At 57.0% G+C, this 21,034-nt stretch overlaps 1 protein-coding gene and 1 non-coding gene across 3 annotated transcripts; one reads left to right on the forward strand and one right to left on the reverse strand.

Annotated features, from left to right (window-relative positions):
* Positions 1–4,603: 4,603 nt before the first annotated feature.
* LOC121346499 (ras-related GTP-binding protein A) lies at positions 4,604–15,540 on the reverse strand. Of its 2 annotated transcripts, none has more exons than XM_041424362.1 (10): positions 15,414–15,540; positions 14,798–14,831; positions 12,853–12,952; positions 11,755–11,821; positions 10,885–11,107; positions 10,364–10,459; positions 9,501–9,623; positions 7,102–7,193; positions 6,202–6,317; positions 4,604–5,080 (listed from the first exon to the last, which is right to left on the reverse strand). In XM_041424362.1, the coding sequence occupies exons 2-10, from the start codon at positions 14,822–14,824 to the stop codon at positions 4,983–4,985; spliced, it is 942 nt and encodes a 313-aa protein (XP_041280296.1). In that variant the 5' UTR covers positions 14,825–14,831; positions 15,414–15,540; the 3' UTR covers positions 4,604–4,982. The 2 variants fall into 2 exon arrangements, with proteins under 2 accessions (XP_041280296.1, XP_041280297.1); XM_041424363.1 differs by having other exon boundaries at positions 15,477–15,496.
* A 311-nt stretch (positions 15,541–15,851) lies between these two features.
* On the forward strand, positions 15,852–15,923 carry TRNAE-UUC. The gene has a single exon. It is a non-coding gene; the product is annotated as a tRNA-Glu (tRNA).
* The last annotated feature ends 5,111 nt before the right edge of the window (positions 15,924–21,034 follow it).

Consider the following 21,034-nt stretch of genomic DNA (forward strand, 5'->3'; position numbering starts at 1 on the left):
TACGGAACCCCCAAACACAGCCCCCCACGAATCACCCCCAGATACAGCCGGGAGCCCCCCAACACACCCCAAAAAGAGCCAGAGACATCCCCCCCTCCCCAGAACCCACCTCTTCACCTGGGGACCCCCAACACACAGAGCCCCCTCCAAACACACCGTGCACCCCCAACCCCAAAATCCAGGGACCCCCAAAACACCCCCAACAAGGAGAGACACCCGTCAAACACCCCACGCTCAGTCAGGAACCCCCTCCAACACATCCCCAGGTCCTCAAAGCACCCCCTCCAGCCAGACCCCCCCAAAAACACACCAGGAGACACCCCCAGACAGACACCAAACTGCCCCCCGCACCTGGGGACCTCAATGTCCCCAGAGCCCCCCAGGACCAGCCCCTCACAACCGGGGGTCCCCACAAACAGGTTCATTGAGGGGGGGGGTGCAAAAGGGACACTCGGTCCTCCCCTGGGGGACCCTCCCCTACCCAAATTTGGGGGTCCCTTGTACCCCAAAGCGCCGCGGGGGTAGGGGGTGCGGGATGGGGCAGCTAAGTGTGCGGGGGGGGGGGCTCGTTGCCCCCCAAATTCCACCACTGCTCACCCTCCCCCCCCTTTATGGGTGAACTGAATTCCTCCGTCCTCAGCCTGGTGCACCCCAAACCCAGCCAGGGGTGCGAGGTGGGGGCTCGGGGGGTCGCCCCTCAAACCCACATATCTGGGGGTGCTGTGCACCCCCCCAAACACTTTATGTCCCCCGCAGCCCGGGAATAATTGGTGCCCCCCGTTCTTAGCCCTAAACAGCTTAAGGAGGCATTTCGGGTGACCTTGGGCGGGGGGGGTGGGGGGGGAAGCGTGGGAAAACGCGCTCCACAGTCCCCCCCACCGCTTTGTCCCCACCGTGTCCCCAGCCCCTCGCTCGGGACACGGCGGGGGGGCACGGAGGGAATACAGAGGGGAGACCCGCGGATGGGGGGGGGCACGAGGGGGCTGGAGCCCAAAGGGGGCCTGGCCCTTTAAGAGCAAAGGGCGTGGGAGGGGGAGGGAAGGGCGGGGCCGCCGCCCGGTGTGACCTCCCAGCCGCGGGGGGGCGCCCTCCCCGGAAGCGCGCGCGGCGCATGGCGGGGGGGGGAGACCCCACGCGCGACCCCCGCGTGAGGGGGCGAGGGGGGAGGGGAGGCCTGGGTGCCGGGTGGGGCGGGGTGGGGCCCCCACGGGCGGGGAGGGGCCGCGTGGGGCGGAGCTCCCCTCCCCCACCCTCTTTTTTTTGGGGTGGGGGTGCCCCGCCCTTGAGATGACATCATCGGCAGCCAATGGGCGGCTCCCCTCGCATCCGGCGTTGCCATGGGAACGCGCAGGATTTGGGGGAGGGGGGTGGACCCCAACTTGTTCCCACCCCCCCCCCCACCGAGTGCACCCCAAAATCGGGGGGGCAGGGATGCTGCTGGAGGGCTCAGATCGGGGGAACTCGTGGCAGTGATGAGGGGGAGCAGAGACCCCCCCCACTGGGGGTCCTGGGCTTCTCCTGCACCTCCATCCACAGGCGCCGGCAGCACCCCCAAATCCGAGCACCCACGGGTGCCCTGGGGGCACTGCCTGCCCTCCCCCCAGTCCCTGCTTCCCGAGCCCCCCCACCACCCAGGTAAGCTCCCCAAATATGTGGGGTACCCCCTCAGCTCCCCAGTGGGGTCTCCCAGGGTGGCAGGGTCCTGGCAGAGTTGGGGGAGCCTCTCCAGGGGGCTGCAGCCGTGGGGGGGTCTGGGGGTTCCCTGGCTCCTTCCTGGGGGGGGTCTCGGGGAGCCCCTGGCCTGGGGTGGAACTGCCAGTGGGAATCCACCCTCACTCATCCCACACTCCCTGGTTTTCCAGCTTCTCATCCCAAGGGACCTGGCTGCTCCCAGTGCTGCGGCCCCAGCCTTGGGGTGTCCCCAACCTTGAGATGTCCCCAGATCTCTGCCCTACTCTGAATTTGCCAGGGACAGGCCCAGGCTGGGTTAGTCACCCCATGACCCCCCAAATGCAGGACCCCAGCCCTGACCCAGCTCATCCTGGGGATGGGGACTCAGCCAGGTGTCCCCTGCTCACGATGTCCCTGCCAGGGGTGACTCGAGGAGCAGGTCATGGCCACCAAGGCGGTGACCTTGGCACACACAGAGCTCATCCAGGGGTGAGGAGGGGACTCCCGTGACCCCCCACTTCTGCCAAGACACCACACCATACACAACCAGCACCAAACTGATCTATTTTTGACAAAAAAAACCCTTTCTCTCCTCAGGAAACACCAGGGAGGCCCCAGGACAGGATCAGGTAGGGACCCTCATTCAGCAACCTCCCCTGGGAGCTTTTGGGGGATGAGTGGGCCCTGCACCCAAAGCACCCCCACCCCAATGTCACCGAGCTCAGGGACCAGCAGCAGGCACAGGTGACCTCCCAAAAAGCGCAGAAGAAAGGGGAGAGCAGGGCAGGGCTTCCCCCAAGGTCCCCTCTCCTGCTCCCCAAGGATTTGGGCAGGAGGGGTTGGAGCCCGGCAGGGTGTGTGGGTGCTCCTCACGAGGTGCCCACAAGGTGCAATTCAGCAGTGGCGCAATTCAGCAGTGACAGAGAATCTGTGACCTCCTGGATGGGTTGGAGGGGCTGGTTCCAGCTGGAGAGCAGCGTGTGGCCACCACAGCCCCATGTCCCCCTGCCCAGCAGCTCCTGGGACAACTCTGTGCCACTAAGGAGGAAAAACAAGTGGCAGCATCCCCAGGGAGGCCCTCAGGAATTATTGACCCTACACAGCTCATCCTGGGGGAAACAGCCAGGGGCTGACCCCGCTGGAGCTATCCATGCTCCAAGGCAAGAAATAAATGGTCAAAAAATCTGGAAGTAGCTCCAAGACAGCCCCAGGGAGCACAGCCTGTCCCAGGGAACTCACCCTGGGCCCCACAGCAGCTCCAAGGAATGGGCCAAGGGGGGAATTTATTCAGGATCTCGGTGGCACATGGCATCAAGTTTCTTCTCATTTCAAGGTCAAGGGCTGAAGGAAAAGGCTGGATCACAGCCACCTCATCCAGGTTTGGGATGTTTGTGTGAGAAACATCTGGAGCAGGCATCAATTTTTTTTTTTTTCCTGAGGGCAGGAGCTGCCAGAGAAAGTGGGGAGAGTTTTCCCATCAGAGGGTGGGAAGAGGGTGACGAGCCTGATGTCCCAAACCTCCCTGCTTGGAATGGAAGGGGCCAGAGCAGCTACCAACCCCAGGCTCCCAAAATGGCCTGGGATCTGCTTTGGGAAGGGACAAAGGACACACCTCGGTGCCATCGGAGCAGGCAGGGCAGGGGCTCTGACACAGGCACCTGTTTGTCACAGGCTGTCACTTGATGAGCACCGTGCCACCCTGGCCACAGCAAAAGGAGCGGGCTGATTCCCACAGAGCCCCCAGTTCCATGCACTTCAGGAAAAGGGATTGGGAGCAGGAGAACAGCAGAACTTTACCCCAACCCCCACTGGGTCACTGTCCCAGGAGCTCCAGCCCAGCTGGGATTTGGCTCCTGACAGCTCTGGCCACTTGTCCCTCATAGCTCTTTGTCACCTGCCCCCCACTCCCCTTTGACGTCATCCCACTTCCATGTGCTGCTGTGGTTTATTCCCTAAGGAAAGCCAGCGGAAACTGCTGTCACCATGGCAATGAGCAGCATTCCCACCGTCCCTCCTTCGGCTCGGCACAACAGCTCCCAGCAGGTGCCCAAAGCTCCTGAACTGCGGCCTCTCCTGCTCTCCTGAAGCCCTTCCCAGTGGGACGGGATATTCCAGAGTGGGATATTCCACCATCATCCTCCTGCTCCGGGGCAGGGCCGGAGTGTGGGAAGCTGTGACATTCCCAGCAGGGTCTGACCCCAGGCACGGGGCAGCTCCACGGGGGAACCGCGGTTGTGTCGGGGCTGTCCCGCGATTCCCACTCCAGGTATTCCCCAGCTGCACCCCGGCGCACACAACCCCTTTCACAGCTCTCCAGGGGCTCCCTTGGGAGCAGCTCCTCTCCCACGGGGACGATTCCCATCGGAACTCCCCCAGCCCGAGGCACGGCAGCTGCCGGGTGGGCGGTGCGAGACGCGGGTGTTGGATTCAGGAGGATGGAGCGCGGCTGGGAGATTTTGTGCTGAGCCCCCAGGTTCTCCGGCCCTTTTAGCTCCTCGTTCCCACTCCCGGACTCGCCCCGGTGGATTCTCCCCTGGGCTCAGGTTCTCCGGCCCTTTTAGCTCCTCGTTCCCACTCCCGGACTCGCCCCGGTGGATTTCTCCCCTGGGCTCAGGTTCTCCGGCCCTTTTAGCTCCTCGTTCCCACTCCCGGACTCGCCCCGGTGGATTTTCCCCTCCCAGCGGGTGTGTGGGCAGGGATACAGGGCAGAGCCAGGCACGGAGGCACCACACCCTTTTTTACACAGTAATTTGATGCAGCAAGAGAGAATAAAGGGAGGGAGATGCTGCCAAGCGATTCCCAGTGTAACTCTGGAATGGCTTTCAGCCAAATCCCCCCAAACCACGAACAAAGCCACGCAGCTCCTACAGCTCCTGCTTCCCAAAGCTGCCCCGGGATTTAGGAGAAAGCAAACCCACTTTGCAAAGCTCTGAGATCTGAAATCCCTGGTAGCAAAAATTTATTTCCATGACCAAAGACGAGGAGAAATTTATAAACTTATTCCAGCAACCATCCAAGGAAACAGTAAATATCCCATCAGCCGGCAGCCACGCATCCAGGAGGGCTCTGCCACAGCCCCTGCGGGCACATCACCTGTCCTGCCTCCTTCCCACCCTCCCGTGCCAGGGAACTCCGGGAAGGTCCGCAGCAGATCCGGCCAGCCTCCAGCTCTAGTGTCCAACGTGATGAGGAGAAAAAACAAGCAGCACACTCATTTCAAAGCCCAACAAAGACACGGACAGTGTTAGATTCTCCTAAAAAGAAGTAGTCCCGATCCGTTTTTTCTCCCCCCAAAGCCCCAGTGCCTGGGATCAGCGCATGAGCAGGCTGTGCTTTGGTCCATCCACTCTCTCCAGCTTCTCAAAGTGTTTCCTGGCGTTCCGGATGTTGATCAGCGTGGCCGCGGAAGCTGCGACGGAAAAGGGACGGGGAGATAAAAAGAAGTTAAAAAAGGGTGAGAGTCACCACGGCCTCGGGGCTGCCTGGCTCCAACAGCTCTGTCTGCAGGGGCTGGGTGCATCCTGCTGCTCCCAAGCCGGGCAACATCCACAGTGGGATTTTGGGCTGGGCAAAATTTAGGGTGGGAAGCGCTGGGTAAAATTTAATGTGAGATGGTCTGGGCAAGGTTTAAGGTGGGATGGTCTGGGAAAATTCAACGGGGGAAGATCTGGGCAAAATTTGGTCTGGGATGGCCTGAGCAAAATTTAATGTGGGAAGGTCTGGGCAAAATTTCATGTGGGATGGGTAAAAATTAAACATGGGAAGGTCTGGGCAAAATTCAGCATGGAATGGTCTGAGCAAAACTTAATGTGGGAAGGTCTGGGCAAAGTTTAGTGTGGGATGGTCTGGGCAAATTTAACATGGAATGGTCAGCTGATCCCAGAAGAACATGAGGAAAAGCCTCTTCCAGGGAGAACCGCTCATCCCAGAGCTGCTCCCCAGGCCAGCAATGCCCAGCTGGTGCCTCACTCTCAGGGATCCCACACTGTCCCTAATTCCCAAAGTGAGGAGGGCAGGGAAAACAACAGCAGCAGGCCTGAGGAGTGCTGGGCAGTGCCCCTGGAGCCCCTGAGCTCCCAGCAGGAGCTGTGTAAACAGGGATCTGCTCCCAGGGGCTGCGGGCTGGCAGCGCTGCAGCTCCTCCTTGGGATAAACAGAGGCTGCTAAAATTAGAGCCTGTCCACCCGAGACAGCCCAGGCAGCCCAGCAACACCCAAACATGAGCCAGCTCTGCTTCCTCCCCAAAAATCACCAGGGCTGCCAGCTCCCAACTGCCCAAAATAGGCTTTAGGCACAACCTGCTCAGCCAGGTCTGGTTTGGTGGCTCCCTGTGGCAGCAGCAGCAGCTCAGCTGTGCCACCACCTCTGCAGGGCTCTGCTCACACTCAATCCCTCTCTCTTAATCAGTTCTGTAATTAAAAACTCATTTTCCAAGAGAAACACGGTTTCAACTGGACTAATTCCTCCTCTTTTGAGGTTTTTCTGGGATTTTTTTATGTCCCAAGCAGGTTTCTCTTGGCTCTGACTTACGTATGGAGGGGTCTGACATGACCACCATCACGTAGGTGTTGGATGTGAAGATGTCAATGAAAGCAGCAAAGTTGGAGTTCCTGACCTCCATGCTCTGGAAAGAAGCTGCCAGCTTACTGAAAAACAAGGAAATAAAGGGGAAAAAAAGAGTGACTGAAGAGCTTTCGTGCCCACATGGCCAAAATCCCTGATCTGAGCTGTTGGGAACAAGGAGGAGCTGGAACTCCCACTTGTCAAGGTGTGGTTACAGCAGGGCTTTGGCTGGGATTGGTTTTAAAGGCAAATTCCTCAGTTTGGGGCCAAATGAGAACAATATCAGCTGATTGTGCATTGAATGAAGGAAATTCCAGACACAACTCCCCTGACCAGGCCTGCTCCCCATGGATACCAGGGCTCAGCCATTCCCAGCTAGACACTCTGGATGAGCAGCAGAAATAAGCATAAAATGGGAATACCTGGACACATCTGAACATCTGTAAACCACCCCAGAAACTTCTCCATTTTATCCAGCTCCACACACCCTCAGAATTAACCTGGCAGTGGAGCCTGAGGGCTGTACAAAGCCAAGCTTCCCACTTTTCCACTGAAAACAGTGACTGCAAGCCCCATCTTCTCCAGGCAGGGCCCCATCCTCTCCATCCTCTGTGGGCCTGGGCTGGAGCAGAGCTCTCCATTCCCCGTTTCCAAGAGAAACACTTCTGATCACTTCAGCCCTGGAATTCCTCTGCCTTGATACAGGAAGCTCTTCCACCATGAGCAAAGAAGGAGTTAAATTAACATCTAATGATTTGTGTTCCAATAATCCACCCTGGCATTCCAGCTGCTGAGGAGACAAACTGGGATTCTCTGGAAAAAGCTGGAATAGCCCTGATGTCCCCAGTGCTGTTGGGAGCAGCTCACCTGCAGCTCAGCTTGAACTGTTTGATGATGTTGCTGATCTTCTCAAACCTGTGCACATCCCGCTGCTCCTTGCACTGATAGTGGGAGATCACCTGGAGAAGGGGCACAGCCACTCAGGGATTCCAGCCCAGCTCTCCCAGCAGCTCTGGCAATGGCTGGGGAGCAGGGCAGGATCCCCTTTGCCTTTGGCTGACTGGATCTTGGGGGTGTTTACAGAAATTCTTGTGGGGCTTTTGTGGAGAAACTCAGTGACAGGATCAGCACACAAAGGACAGCACACATCTGCCAGGTGACACCACTGTCCCCTGAGGGCTTCACCTCAGCAGCAATTTACATCTTGATCCAAAAGCAGGTGGAAACAGAGTAAAACATGCCTCCATCACCTGAGGAATGGGCCGAGTGCTGTGATGGATTTTCCATCCTAAGGTGCTGCTGAGGCATTCCCCATCCTGCACAGGCAGTGATCCCAAAGCCAAATCAAGCTGCCCCTCCCCAAGAAAAGCAGCTCAAAGGCAGCTGGCTCCTTGGGAATTCCTTCTCCATTCCTTCTCTGAGTCCAGTCAGAGCAGAGGGAGCAGCCCTGAGTGCCTGGATGCCAACACCCAGAGGGTCTGAAGGGCTTTAGGAACCCTTGAAAACATCTCCATGAACATTCCCACCAAGCTGGTGGCCCTAGCCCTTTATTCCTCAGCCACACGGAGTGAGAGCTGCATTTCCTGCCCAAACAGCTCCATCCCCACAGCAAACCTGACAGGAATCTCTTCAAAACCTTAGCCCTCTCTTCACAATCCCAAACACTTCACAATCCCAAAATTAGCTCTCACTGGATGTGTCAGGAGCCCTTGCACAGGGATCTGAAACTGCTCTATTCAGGGAGTCACATTTAACAGTTTTTTTAGGTTTTTTTACTCTTTTTTTTCCCTTAACCACCTTAAACCCATCACTTTTTAAACTTGCCCAATTATTCCCACAAGCACTCTTTTAGCCACATTCAAGACTTGCAGTTCCCAGTGTTCAATTTCCTTCCTAAACTTCCCAGATGAGGTTTTTTCACTACAATTTAACCACAGTTTCAGAGTAAAGTTTTCAGAATAAGACTTCCCAAAGAGATTTTCACAGGAAGATTTCCCCTTCAAGAGAAGAGAGTCCTGGGTATGTTTAAGTATATGAAAAAAGGGAGGAGTTTTTTAAGAAGTCACCATTGCACTTAAATTAAGCACACAATTTTTGTAGCAACGATCATTTCTTTCAGTTGAAAATGTCCTTGTAACAATCACACTGTCACACACCCCAAGGTGGAACTATTCATTATCTCCAAAAGGTCAAAAAGCAGAACTTGCCAGGCATGGCGAGTGTTTGTTTCTGATAGTTTAAGGAGGAAAAAAAGTCATGGCTCCTTTCCCAAATTCCCTCCATCATTTCCAAATCACCAGCAAGAAAAACACTCCAAATAATTCAAGTATTTCCTTCAGCTCAGCAAGGCTTTGGTGCAAAGTGTGAAGAGCCCAGCCCAGCAATCAGGAATACGGACAAGCACCAAGAGTGGTTTTATCCAGCACCTTTGCAGAGGGATTAGGAGCACAAGGACCTGGAAAAGCATCACAATCCCATGGCTGACCCTTCATCCATGCTCTGGATTTGCAGAACATCAAAAATCAAAAGAAATCAGGTCCAGCTCAAATGTCCCAGCAGGAGGAAATGAAAAGGTTTGGTTGTGAAGCTACAAAAGGTTCCTGCCCTGTGCAGAGGGAGATTCTCAGAGCAGTCCCACCACAATGGGGACCTGAAACACTCCCAGAGCCTGCAAGAGGAAACCCCAACCAAGCCTCAGCTCAGCTGCTGCTAGGGGCAGTTTTGGGATGGTCCCATGGGCCACAGGGTCCCAGTAGCTGCTTTCAGAATCCCAAAGCCTGGATCAGGGCATTCTGCACTGGGGCTGGCACCTCCCTACTTCCATGGAATCCCACAATGGGTTGGCTTGGAAGGACCTCAAAGCTCATCCAGTTCCAACCTGACACCTTCCCCTGTCCCAGGCTGCTCCCAGCCCCAGTGTCCAGCCTGGCCTTGGGCACTGCCAGGAACCAGGGCAGCCACAGCTGCTCTAGGAATGCCAGGCCAGCCCCTGCCCACCCTGCCAGGGAACAATTCCTAATTCCCAATATCCCATCCAGCCCTGCCCTCTGGCAGTGGGAGCCATTCCCTGTGTCCTGTCCCTCCATGCCTTGTCCCCACTCCCTCTCCAGCTCTCTTGGAGCCCCTTCAGGCCCTGCAAGGGGCTCTGAGCTCTCCCTGGAGCCTTCTCCTCTCCAGGTGAGCCCCCATAGCTCTCCCAACCTGGCTCCAGAGCAGAGGGGAGGGAAAGGGAGGCTCCACCCAGGGCACCTATCCCAGGAACTCACCAGGAACGTGGCTCTCTCAAACAGCAGCACCTCATCTGCCTCGATGATCTGAGCAAAGTTCCTCAGGTTCATCTCCAGCTGCTGCACGTTGGGGATCAGCTGATAGACAATGCTGGACCAGGCCTGGACATGGAGACACAGAAAGGTTCCACCAGCTCCTCTCCTCAGCCCCTTGTGAGAAATGTGCTCCCAGAGGGATTTCTGGCACTTCTGGGTGCTGACAGCCTGGGCAAGGCTGAGAAGTTTCTCCACCCTCCATGCCCAGGTCCCAGAGGGAGCCCAGACCTGAGGAGACCCTTCCCTGGCTCCAGTTCTTCTCCAGCAGGCAGAGAAACTACAGTGCTGCTGAACAGAGTTAAATCATCCCTACTTTAAGTTTGGAATGCTTCTGTCTCCTTCTCCCACTTGAGTTCACAGAGATTTTTAATCCTGAGCAAGGTCAGCACGCAGATGGACACTTGGCAGCTCATCCCTGACCCAAACAAAGTTCCACCTTATCCCAACAGGCCAGGAACAGGAGGGGCTGGGGGATGCTGGGATCAACATCTGTGCTCATCCACACTTGGATTTTCCAAGCTCAGGCCCCCCTCCCTGCCCAGCTGGTGACCCAGTTGTGGGGCAGTGGCAAACTCACCCTTCCCAGAGCCAGTGGGATATTTGGGATGCCTGCCTGCCAAGTTCCTGATATTTACCACACGCTCCTGACTTTTTAAAATGAATTGATTAAACCCAGGTTTAATTGGGGTTTCACTGACACCCTGCAGAAGCAGCATCTGCAGAGCTGAACACATCAGCAGCAGCTCCAGGGATCCTCCTGCTCTGCTCCAAGTGGAAGGCAGAAGTGGAGAGGAAGCTGCACCAACCTTGTAAAGTGTCTCATCCCAGATGGAAGTTCTGAAACAAACACATTCCAAGGGCCGGGAAAGGCGCTTCAGGTCTTCCTCACGCTCCTTAAAAATCTGGGGAACAAAGAGAGTTGAGGGTTGAGTATAAATGTTCCTGCCTGTGCTGTGGTTGCTGCATGGATTTATGGGATGAGTTTCACATGGATCTCTGGGACACAGAAGGGGAGACTGGCCAGGAACCCTCCCAGGGAGCAGCAGGGCCAAGGATGCCTTGCTGCAGAATCCCAGAATTGTTTGGGTTGGAAGGAGCCAAGGTGTGCTGGGAGCTCTGGAACCAGGCAGGAGAGGCTTTTCTTGCCCCTAAAAATCAGCACTGATGTTCTCCACTGGATTCTAGGACGACACACTTTAAAAGAAGGCAGGAAAAGCTCTGAGGACATCTGAGAAAGCCTTCGTGGAACAGCCCCGAGGGGCTGCCTTTGAGGCGTGACCCACATGGCACAAGGGACACGTTTCCATGGCAACTGCCAGCTCCTCACCAGATCCCGCTGGTCCTCCTGCACCAAGTCCATCTTGTGCACCAGGCAGAAGATCTTGGCATCGGGGGAGTTCTGCAGAATGGCCTCCAGGCAGGACTGGTAGTAGTGCATGTCCTTCTCCAGCTCCCTGCTCTCCACGTCGAACACGTAGATCAGCACCTCCACGTTGCGGAAGATGTTGTCCCTCTGGCTGGTGAAGTAGTTCTCCATGAAGGTGTCCTGGCTGAGGGAGCAGAGCAGGAGACTCCCTTTAGAGCAGCTCCTGCCTGGCACACTGGGTTTGTGGGAATCTCCTCCTGCCAGGAGGGCAAGGCTGGCATTTGGAACTGCAGCCCCCACTCGGGAGGCCAGGCTGGAGCTGCATGCCCTGGGCATTCCCAAGGAAAGCTGGATGCTCCTGGAGAGCATCAGCCCCCCAGTCCCACAGGAAGCCAAAGCTTCCTCATGTCCTGATGCTTCTGGCCCCAGGTTGGCTTTAAGGAGCCATTTGTGACAGCCCACAGCAGCAGGAACAGGTGAAATGTGACCCAAAGCATCAGTTCAGCCTTAAATCCCAGGATTTAAATCTCCTTTAACTCTGGCTGAACATGACTGAGATGATCCAGAGGCCATGGAGCTGAGGAGGGGATACATTCCTTGAAAAAAGCTGCTTCCAGGAGCCACAGGACCAACCTCCAGCTTGGCCTCTCTGCACAAATCCCACCTGGATGGAGGTGGAGAGAGCGATTCCAGCACCTCAGGACAGCAGGAGAAGGAGCATTCCCTTGGCACCACCTCATCCCAGGGGAAGGAGAATCCACTCTGCTCCATCCCTGATTCCCCAGAGTCTCCCCCAAAGACTGGGAAAGGCCAGGAATGATCAGTACCTACCCTCCACAGTCCCACAGGTTCAGCACCAGGTTTCCCAGGAATCTAACGTGGGAATGCTCCACATCAACTGCAAAGAGACAGCAGGAGCTCAATGACTGCACCACACACCCGGGGCAGAGCTTGGGCAGCCAAAAATCATGGAAATCAGCACAAATCATGGAATGGTTTGGGCTGGAAGGGGTTAAAGCCCTCATTCCAGCCCCTGCCACCTTCCACTACCCCAGGCTGCTCCAAGCCCCATCCATGGCCCTGGACACTTCCAGGGATGGGCATTCCTCACAAAACGGCCCCAGTTTGTAAAATCCCACCAAAACACCATATCCCAAAGGAAGTCAGGCCTCCCTGCCCACTGCTCTCCTGAGAAGTGCAGTAAGTGTTCCTCTTCACTCACACATTCCCTGACCCCTGGGATACTGTAGCAATGACTGTGCAGGGCTTTAAGCCATTCCTAACAAAATAAACCAGGAACACAGGGAATGTAAACTTCAGGAAGAGGCCAAATTCATGGCAAAGAGGAAATTTACACCAATCCCTGACATTAAATCCTCACAGGCCCTTCCCAGTGAGAAGCACCAGAGCCCAACAACTCATCCACCTCTCCCAGAGGAGTCACTCCTCCCTCTTTCCCAGCAAAGGCTTTGGAAAGGGAAAAAGGAAAGGCATTCATTAAGCCCAGTGCATCATCCTGCCAAAACCACGGGGGCATTGCAGGATCCCTGCATACAGCAGGAATGTTCCACCAACACAGGGGAGGCTCTGACAGGTGCAGCTGCACCAAAGGCTGCTTCCTGATCCCAAAAAAAGGGAGTTAAGGATAAAAGTTGAACAATAAAGCAGCAAAGGCTGCTTCCTGATCCCAAAAAAAGGGAGTTAAGGATAAAAGTTGAACAATGGAGCAGCAGAGCCCATCCCAGGGCTGCCTTTCCCTTCCCTCCGCTTCCTGCCTGTCCCGGGCTGATCCCGAAGCTCCCAGCGGGGTGCGGCAGCTGGGAGGACCTGCAGGGCCACACCCGAGCCAGGGATCGCCGCGGGGAGCGGCGCCGCCCCCCTGCCGAGGGGCCGGAGCCCTGGATGGGGATTGGGCCGGCAGCTCCTTACTCGTGGCCCCCAGGCGCCGCGTGTCCCGGGCGATGTAGTTGGCGAAGATAATGGATCTCATGCTGGTCTTTCCAGACCCACTTTTACCCATCAGCAGCACCTGCACAGAGGGAAAGAAGGAAAAATGAGCTCCCACAGAGCACCGAGTCATTCCCAGCTCCCTCGAGCTGACATCTTACTGCCAAAGGCACTGAACGCAGCACTGGCACAGTCCAGCTGGGAATGCACCGGGAGAGAAGCAGAGGAGCACGTGGGGAGCAGGACAGACATCCCAGCCACTCCTGGCTGCTCCCTGGGCCATGGTCATCCCACCTCCCTGCTGTCCTTGGTCCCTGGGCCACGGTCAGATTGAATACTTTTCTCCAAAAACGTGGACAGGACTTGGGAAAAGCAGGAGCTGCCTCCCCATTCCCAGCCTCTCCCACCTGATGACTTTGGTGGCACCAAAGGACTTTAAAGATGAGGAACAGCTTTGTCTCAACCCCTCCAGACCAAAAACAACCCCTCAGCTCCTGGTTTTCCACCCCAAACACTCTGTCCTAACCAGACAGGGGTGGGAGGGACTTTAAAGACCTACTAATACTGCTCTTCCCACAACATGACTGGTTTTCCTTTCCCCAAATACCAGGGACATTCCCAGTTTCAGGTGCCAGAAGACCAAAAAAAAAAAAAAAAAAGGAAAAGCATATGAGACAACCCAGGTCAGCATCCCCAGAGCAGGGGAGACCCTTTATGGCTCCAGTGATGCCTCTCCAGAGGAGACTGCTGGCTCCATGATGTCCCATCCTGCAGACCTCAGGGGAAAGGAGAGGCAGCCAAAAAGTAGGGAATGCTACTGGGGGTGGGGATGAGGGGAGACAGTCACACCAGGCAAGGCTTTACATTGTGATCTAAAAATAAAAATTAAACAAAACAAACCCATCAGTGGCAGCCAACACAGCCTTGCTCACAAACCCCAGCTGTTAAACAAGTTCCAGTCACAAAGCCAAATGCAGCTCCTGGCAGCAGCCCTGCAGGTCTGCCATCCAGCAGGGATTTCAGGAGAACAGCAGTGAGTGCCTGCCCAGCCTCCCACCCCGGACAGCAGGGCAGGAGCTGCCCCAGCCTCAAAAGCCAGGCAACAATTCCCCAGTGCCGTGTGCTCAGGTCATCCCTGCAGCAGCTCCGGGCTGGGAGCACCGTGGCCAGAGGGAAGCTGCCCACAGGCTCCAGGATTGGCAAAAAGGAGTGTTCCTGGCTGTTCCAACCCAGGAAGGCTGGGGAGGGCCCCCAGGATGCTGCCCTGTCCTGTCCTGTCCCCTGAGCTGATCCCAGAGAACAGCCAAGCTCTTATTTCACAGCACCAGCACAAAATCCCGGGCAGAAACTCGATCTCACTCTGAGGCACGGCCCAAACCAGCCCCAATTCCCGAAGTTTAGGCTGCAGAGGCCTTGCAAAGGGGTCAGACATCAGCACGGAGAGCCAGGCAGGGAACCCAACCCCAGCTCACCATGGAAAAGCAGCCAGATATTCCTTTAAGAGCTCTGGATGTGCTCCTGCTTGGATACACCCACCCCTGCGGTGCCCAGAGCTGCTGCTCCTTCCCCACGTGTTGAATTTCATCCTCCCGGGAGCCCCGAGGGGATCCAGGCTCCTGGGACACCTCGGGAGGGGGCCCAGGGACAGGGGAGGGACAGGAGCAGATCCTCCTCCCCCAGCACAGGGTTTTGCAGAGGGTTTTGCAACAGCCCCAGCAGCACCAGGGGAACAGCAACCGCCGGGGAAGGCTCTGCAGGAACCCAGCCCAGCCAGGATTAAAGCCGGGTTTAACGCCCGGCACTTCCAGCAGAGGATGCAGCGCTGACCCGAGAGGCACCGGAGCCCCAGCCGAGGGATGGATACAACCAACGGTGTTCACGGATAGGGATGGGAGGGAAAACACAGCATTTTCCTCCCGGTCCTTACCTTTTTCTTCATGGCTGTGCTTGGCATCACACACCTGCAGGGAGAAGCCCACCTTGGATCGCTGCTTTCCACAGGCACAGGCTCCGCTCCCCAAACCCAATGCCAAACCCAATGCCAAACCCAATGCCAATCCCAGTGCCAATGCCAATCCCAGTGCCACCCCCGGTACCGGGAAGCGCTGACACAACCCCAGCTCCCCTCCCCTGCTCCGGGCCATGGGGAACTGCCGCTGCCGCCGGGAAACCTCCGGCGTTCCCGGAACAACCCGGCCCAGCTGGGACGGGTTCGGCCGGCAGTGCCTCCGCAGCCCGTTCCCTCGGCCTTCCCGCAGCTCCTTCCCTCGGCATTCCCGCAGCTCCTTCCCTCGGCATTCCCGCAGCTCCTTCCCTCGGCATTCCCGCAGCCCGTTCCCTCGGCATTCCCGCAGCTCCTTCCCTCGGCATTCCCGCACCCTTCCCTCGGCATTCCCGCACCCCTTCCCTCGGCATTCCCGCAGCCCCTCCTCGGGGATGTTCTTCCATTCCCCCGGGATTCCCCGCAGCCCCATCCCCGCGATTCCCCCGGGATTCCCGCAGCGCCCGCGCCCCCCGGGCCGGGCCGTGCCGCGCCTCGGTACCTGCGGCGGCGATGGGCGGCTCGGGGCCGGCTCGGGGATCGATGCCGGTGTGACCCCCGGTACCTGCGGCGGCTCGGGGCGGGGCGGGGCGGTGCCCGGCTCGGCGGGCCGGAGGCGGCGGTGCCCGGGGCTGGGGACCCAGCGCTCGGCGGCCGCCGCCGGTCACGTGAGCGCCCGCCCCGCGCACGCGTGTGCCCCAGGCATCACGTGATGAGGGCGCGGGGCGGCCGAAGCCCCGGCCGCCATGTTGGGTGAGGGCAGCGTCTGTCTGGCAAGGTGGGGGCGTTTACTGGGGGGTCCCGATGAGTCCCGGGCATTCCCAGTGTCTCCCGGTGTCTCCCACGGAACGGCAGAACGGGACACAGCGGAGCTGCTCTGGCGATTAGAGGGGAGGGTGGTAGCGCTTTGAGGTGTACGGGCGCCTCCACTCTCAGCGCCTCCCATATGGTCTAGCGGTTAGGATTCCTGGTTTTCACCCAGGCGGCCCGGGTTCGACTCCCGGTATGGGAAGTTTCGCTTTTTCCTGCCGGATCGGGAAGCACTCCGCCCCCTTTCACATTTTTCCGCACGTTCTCCCTCAAAACTCCTTTGGAACTTGATTTTCCCACCTCTGGGCAAAATCTTTCGGCGCAGGAGCCCCCTGAAGCCTCTGCAAACGCAGCCTTCCACCTGTTTAAACGTTCACGTGCATTTTAGCCAGAGCCGTCAGCTAATTAACATGATGTTAATTGGCTTTTTCTCTAAAGCAATCAAGAAAATTCCTGCTTGTGTCTCACGGTGTCTTTTAAACCAGCCTGACTTCCTCAAGGCAAATAGGATTGTGCTGAAGATGGATATGTAGAAATCCACACATGATATACAGATTTCTATGTGTGGGGCTCATTTATTGCTGAAGGGGCTCCTGGGAGCTCCCCCACACCTGGGGACCCAGACATCTGCTGGGGTTTCCTGGCTTCCAGAGATCCTGGGAGCTGCTGCTGCTGCCACACAACTGGGGCCATCGCCTCGGGTGTCCCCTGAGAGCCATCACCTTGTCTGTCCCCTGAGCCCTGTCACCTTGGTGTCCCCTCGGAGCCTCACTGTCCCTCCCAGAGCCATCAGTCACCTCGGGGGTCCCCTTCAAGCCTCACCACCGTGTGTGTCCCCCCAGTGCCACCACCCTGTGTGTCCCCTCTGAGCCATCCATCCCTCCCTTCAGAGCCTCATCACCCCCTCCCCAGCTCTGGCCCCTCACCCCCTCCTTCCCTTGGCACCTGGCACTTTCAGGCAGCTCCAAGGAAATTCCAGCCTGACAAACCTTGAACTGTTTAATGGGGGGGAAAGGCAGTGCTGGTCCCACAGGATTCCAGGTTTTGAAGCTTTTTGAAGCTTTTTTCCCCCATTCCTTAAAGCTTTTAAAGCAAACATGGACATAAAAATGGGTTTGGATTTCTCCTTTAAAAACCAGGAAATATGTCAGGAAAACACCCACCCCCTTCCTTCTTGTACTTGATTTTAACAAGTATTTTCTATTTACATTTCAAATATCCTTGTGAGACCCTGAACCCCAAATGGCAGTTTTGTCTGACTCTGGGTGTGTTCATGTTTTATTCACGCAAACAAATCCCAGGAGAAGCTGTGACAGTAACTGTGTGTCCCCTAAAAGAGTATTTGGAGCCACTTTACCTCTTTGTTCCTCTTGCTGAACTCTCAAATATCCCAATTAAACAGGAAAAAAATTCCAAGTCTTATTAGTGCAGGGGGAAAAGAATAAAATGGATTTTTTCTCTCCCACCCCCCTTCCTTCTGGACCTCTCCTCTATTTTTAAAGCAGATTTTTGAAGAAAGTGGTCCAAAGTCAGAATATTCTGATAAAATCTGTCTAATTCCCTGATGTTCTTGCAGGAGAACAACTTGTCTCCAATTTTGGAACTCAGTTACTAAGTGAGCTGCACAATGACAACATTCACTTGCTGCCAGCAGCTGCTCTGAGCTGTCCTTGTTCAGCACGAGCTTTCTGCTCACAGATCCTCCACGCTCAAGTCGGTAATTTTTGAAGTTTTATTGGCCAGGTTTTCACTGAACAACCCAAAAGCTGTAAAAAGTGCAGCTCGGGGGCTGTGCAGAGATAACCCCTCACTCCAGGAGCCAAGTGCTCCCCCTGAACAAGCACTGAGCACCTCAAACTCCTGCTTTTGTGACTCTGGCAGACCACAAAGAGCTGGAGGAGGTGGGGCTCCACTCCTCCCTTGACAGACTGCCCTGGATTTGGGATTTAGGGCCGTTTGCACTGAGACAAAATGATAAAAGCACCGGCATGCCCTTCAACTTTAGCAGCAGCAGCACAGGAAAGCAGGCAGGAAGTTGTGCTCACTCCCAAAAATATCCCGATTTTTAAATTCAGCCCACAGGACCAAAATAGCTTCACCACCAGGTATTGTTTCATCCAGCAGCGCTCTGAAATAAACCAGTGACTCCACAGAATCGTTACTGTCAAGGAGAAAAACCCCAAACTGAGCTGCCAAAACTCAAAGACCGAAACTTTTTGTGTAAAATGGGTACAAGAAGCAGCCTGGGGGTTCCCTGCTCTGATCAAAGTTGTACTCAGGGCTCAGCAAATGTTCCAAGGCTCTCCCTGCCTCCGCTGAAGGGTTTTCATCACACACTGAACATTTCCATCGGTTTTACGGACAGAGAGCCACAAAATGAGCAGGAAGGTGTTTCACACAGGCAGGAAGGTGTTTCACACAGGCACAAAGGGCAATCAGGGCTCCCACCTGTCTGTGCCCAGGGAAATGAGGCACCTGTAGAGCTCTGGGCAACTTTAAACCAGGAGAAGTCGCCAGCCAGGCCTTCCTTTATCTCCCTGGCCCCACCCCGACTGCAGGGGATCAATAAATGTTATTTAAATCAGGGCAGCAGCGCCCCGGGTGCAGCACTCAGTCCTTCCACGTCCCAAAAATCAGCAAAATCCTCTGAAGGAGGTGAGGCAGGCTGAGGGTGTGAAGTCTTCGTGCCAGTGCTGCTGTGGGTAATTAGCACAAAGTCATTAATTACCAGACTGGTTTGGGTTGGAAGGACCTTAAAGCTCATCCAGTTCTACCCCTGTCATGCTCAGGGGCACCTCCCACTGCCCCAGGGGGGCACTCCCTAGGAACACATGGATGTGACAGAGCTGGGCAGGCAGCTCAGGCTGGCAGAGCTCCTCTGCTGCTCCACAGTGTGACCCCCTCTCTGCTGCCCATGCCTTGCCTGGCAGTGACTCTGAACGATCAAGCAGCGTGTGCAGGGGAGAGGAGGGGATCAGGGATGATCAGAGGTGCCTTGTCAGAGGGAGCACACGGAGATTCCCTTCTATTCCCAGCTCTGCTTGGAAAGCCGTGTACCTCTGCCGTGGCCCCAGCCTCAACCATCCTCCTTTCCCGCACCACTCCTGTCTTATCTCCTGTTGGAAGGCTGCAGAATCCTCCTGAAAAGCCGTCAGGATTACACGGGGCAAGTGGGGCTTGCACAGAGCTGCTAATGAGCTTGTCGAGATCCGGATGCCAAGCAGAGGGTCTGCCTTAACCCTCAGCATGCATCCGGCTGTAAATCAGCACGGTATTCACCCCAGCCAGGGCAAGGGCTGCAGGTTCCTCCTCTCCATGCTGGGAATTGTGGGGGGTGTGCCAGCAGCTGCCAGCCAGCAGCAAAACACGGCTTGGGGACGTTCATCGTGGATAAACCACAGCCTGGAGCAGCTCCTTCTCTTGAGCACCTCCAGCCCTTCCTTTGGAGAGGATTTGTGACCGCGTTTCTGCCCTTCTGCTGCTGCCCCCTGCTCCGGGACACCAACAGGACCGCAGCCGCCTCTTCCAGGTCCCTCAACCAGACCCAGCCTGGAAAATTCACCCGGCACCAGCACAGCGCCAGCCTCTCCCACGGCGTGTCCCTCTACCGAGATCTGCCACCCACAACCGCCGACTCTTTCCTTTGACCCTCCTAAAGCCACCGTGGGACCCCTGGGGACCCCTGGCCCAAGTCCCGGAGCCCCGGGCCCGCTCCCGGTTCCTTCGGCGCCTCCTCCCGGAGCAGGCTCCCTCACAGTCCCTGTGACGTCATCGCCGCGCCGCCGGCTGCGATTGGTCACTTCTGTCCCTGCGCTTGCGCACTGCCGTGGCTGAAGCGGCTCCGCTTCCGGGTTGCCGGGGTTCGGCACCGCCGCTCCCGGTGTCCGCGGTGCCCCCGGTGCCTCCGGTGTCCCTGGTCGGACAGTGCAGCCGCTCCGCGGGGTGTCTGAGGCGGCGCGGGCACGGCGGCGGGCGCGGCAGCGGGCGCTGCGCGTGCGTGAGGTGCGCCGCTCCTGGCGCCCCCTGGCGGCCGCGGTCGGTGCCCTCGGTCGGTGCCCTCAGGCGCCGGGAGTCCGCGGGCCCGGCCCGTCCCTGAGGGATCGCGGGGGTGGAAAAGCGCTCCGGGATCAGCAAACCCGGCCTGTGACCCGCCCGCACCTTGTCACCAGCGCACAGCGCTGAGTGCCACCGCCGGGCGTTCCTTGGCCGCCTCCAGCGATGGGCACTCCAGACCCCAGCGGGCAATTCCAATCCCTGACCGCCCTTCCCATGGGGAAATTCCTGCTGGTGTCCACCCTGACCTCCCTGACCCGGCCTAAGGCCGTTCCCTTTCCTCCTGTCCGTGTTCTGTGGGATAAGATTCCAAATCCCCCCGGCTGTCGCCTCCTGGCAGGAGCTGTGCAGAGCCACAAGGGCCTCTCCTGCTGCTCCAGCCCCTCCAGGTCTTGCTGGGAGTGTCCCAGAAGTGTCCCCAGCACTGGAGGTGCCCCAGCAGTGCCAGCACAGGGGACAGGCTGCTGCTGTCACACCATGGCTGGCACAAAGTGCCCTTGGCTTTGCCCACCTGGGCTCGGGTCCAGCCACTGTCCCCAGCACCCCCAGGGCCTTTCCCAGTTTTCCAGCTCCTCTTCCCCCAGCCTGGAGCATTCCATGGGGACCCAAGGGCAGGAGTGGGCACTTGGCCTTGCTCACCCTCACATTTCTGCTGCCACCCCATGGATCCAGCCTGTCCTGATCCCTCTGCAGAGACTCCCTGCCCTCCAGCTCATCCACATCCCACCCAGCCCAGTGCCACCTGTGAACTTACTGATGATCATGCCCTAATCCAGAACATCAATAGAGATATTGAGCACAGTGCTGATCCCTGAGGGACACCAGGCTGGTCCCAGCTGGATATGGCACCCTTTCCACCATTCCCACCATTCCCAGCCCTCCCTGGGCTGGCCATCAGCCAGTTTTCAACCCTGCCCAAGTGACCCTGTCCATGGGCTCCCCCCTGGGAGGGCTGAAATGAGGCACAAAGGCAAATTCCATCCCAAAGAATCGCCTGAAAAAGGGAAAAGCATTGGGAAAAGCCACAGAGGATTCTGAGAAAAAGTGACCCAGCTCCTGGGCCTGGCCCAGGGACAGGGAAATGTGTAATTCCAGCCCAGAGAACGTGAGCTTCTAGAAATAGAAAAATTAGAATACAAAATTAAACCCAGAGAGAAAATTAGCTCCCTGCACATGTAAAACAGAATAATTGCGAGAGGCAGGAAAGTCAGACAAATCCTTCACACGTCCAAATGCTGGAGCAGGCTGCACCTTGCAGGT

Source organism: Onychostruthus taczanowskii, unplaced genomic scaffold (genome assembly GCF_017590055.1).
Source record: "Onychostruthus taczanowskii isolate IOZ18803 unplaced genomic scaffold, ASM1759005v1 scaffold81, whole genome shotgun sequence".
Lineage (NCBI taxonomy): Eukaryota > Metazoa > Chordata > Aves > Passeriformes > Passeridae > Onychostruthus > Onychostruthus taczanowskii.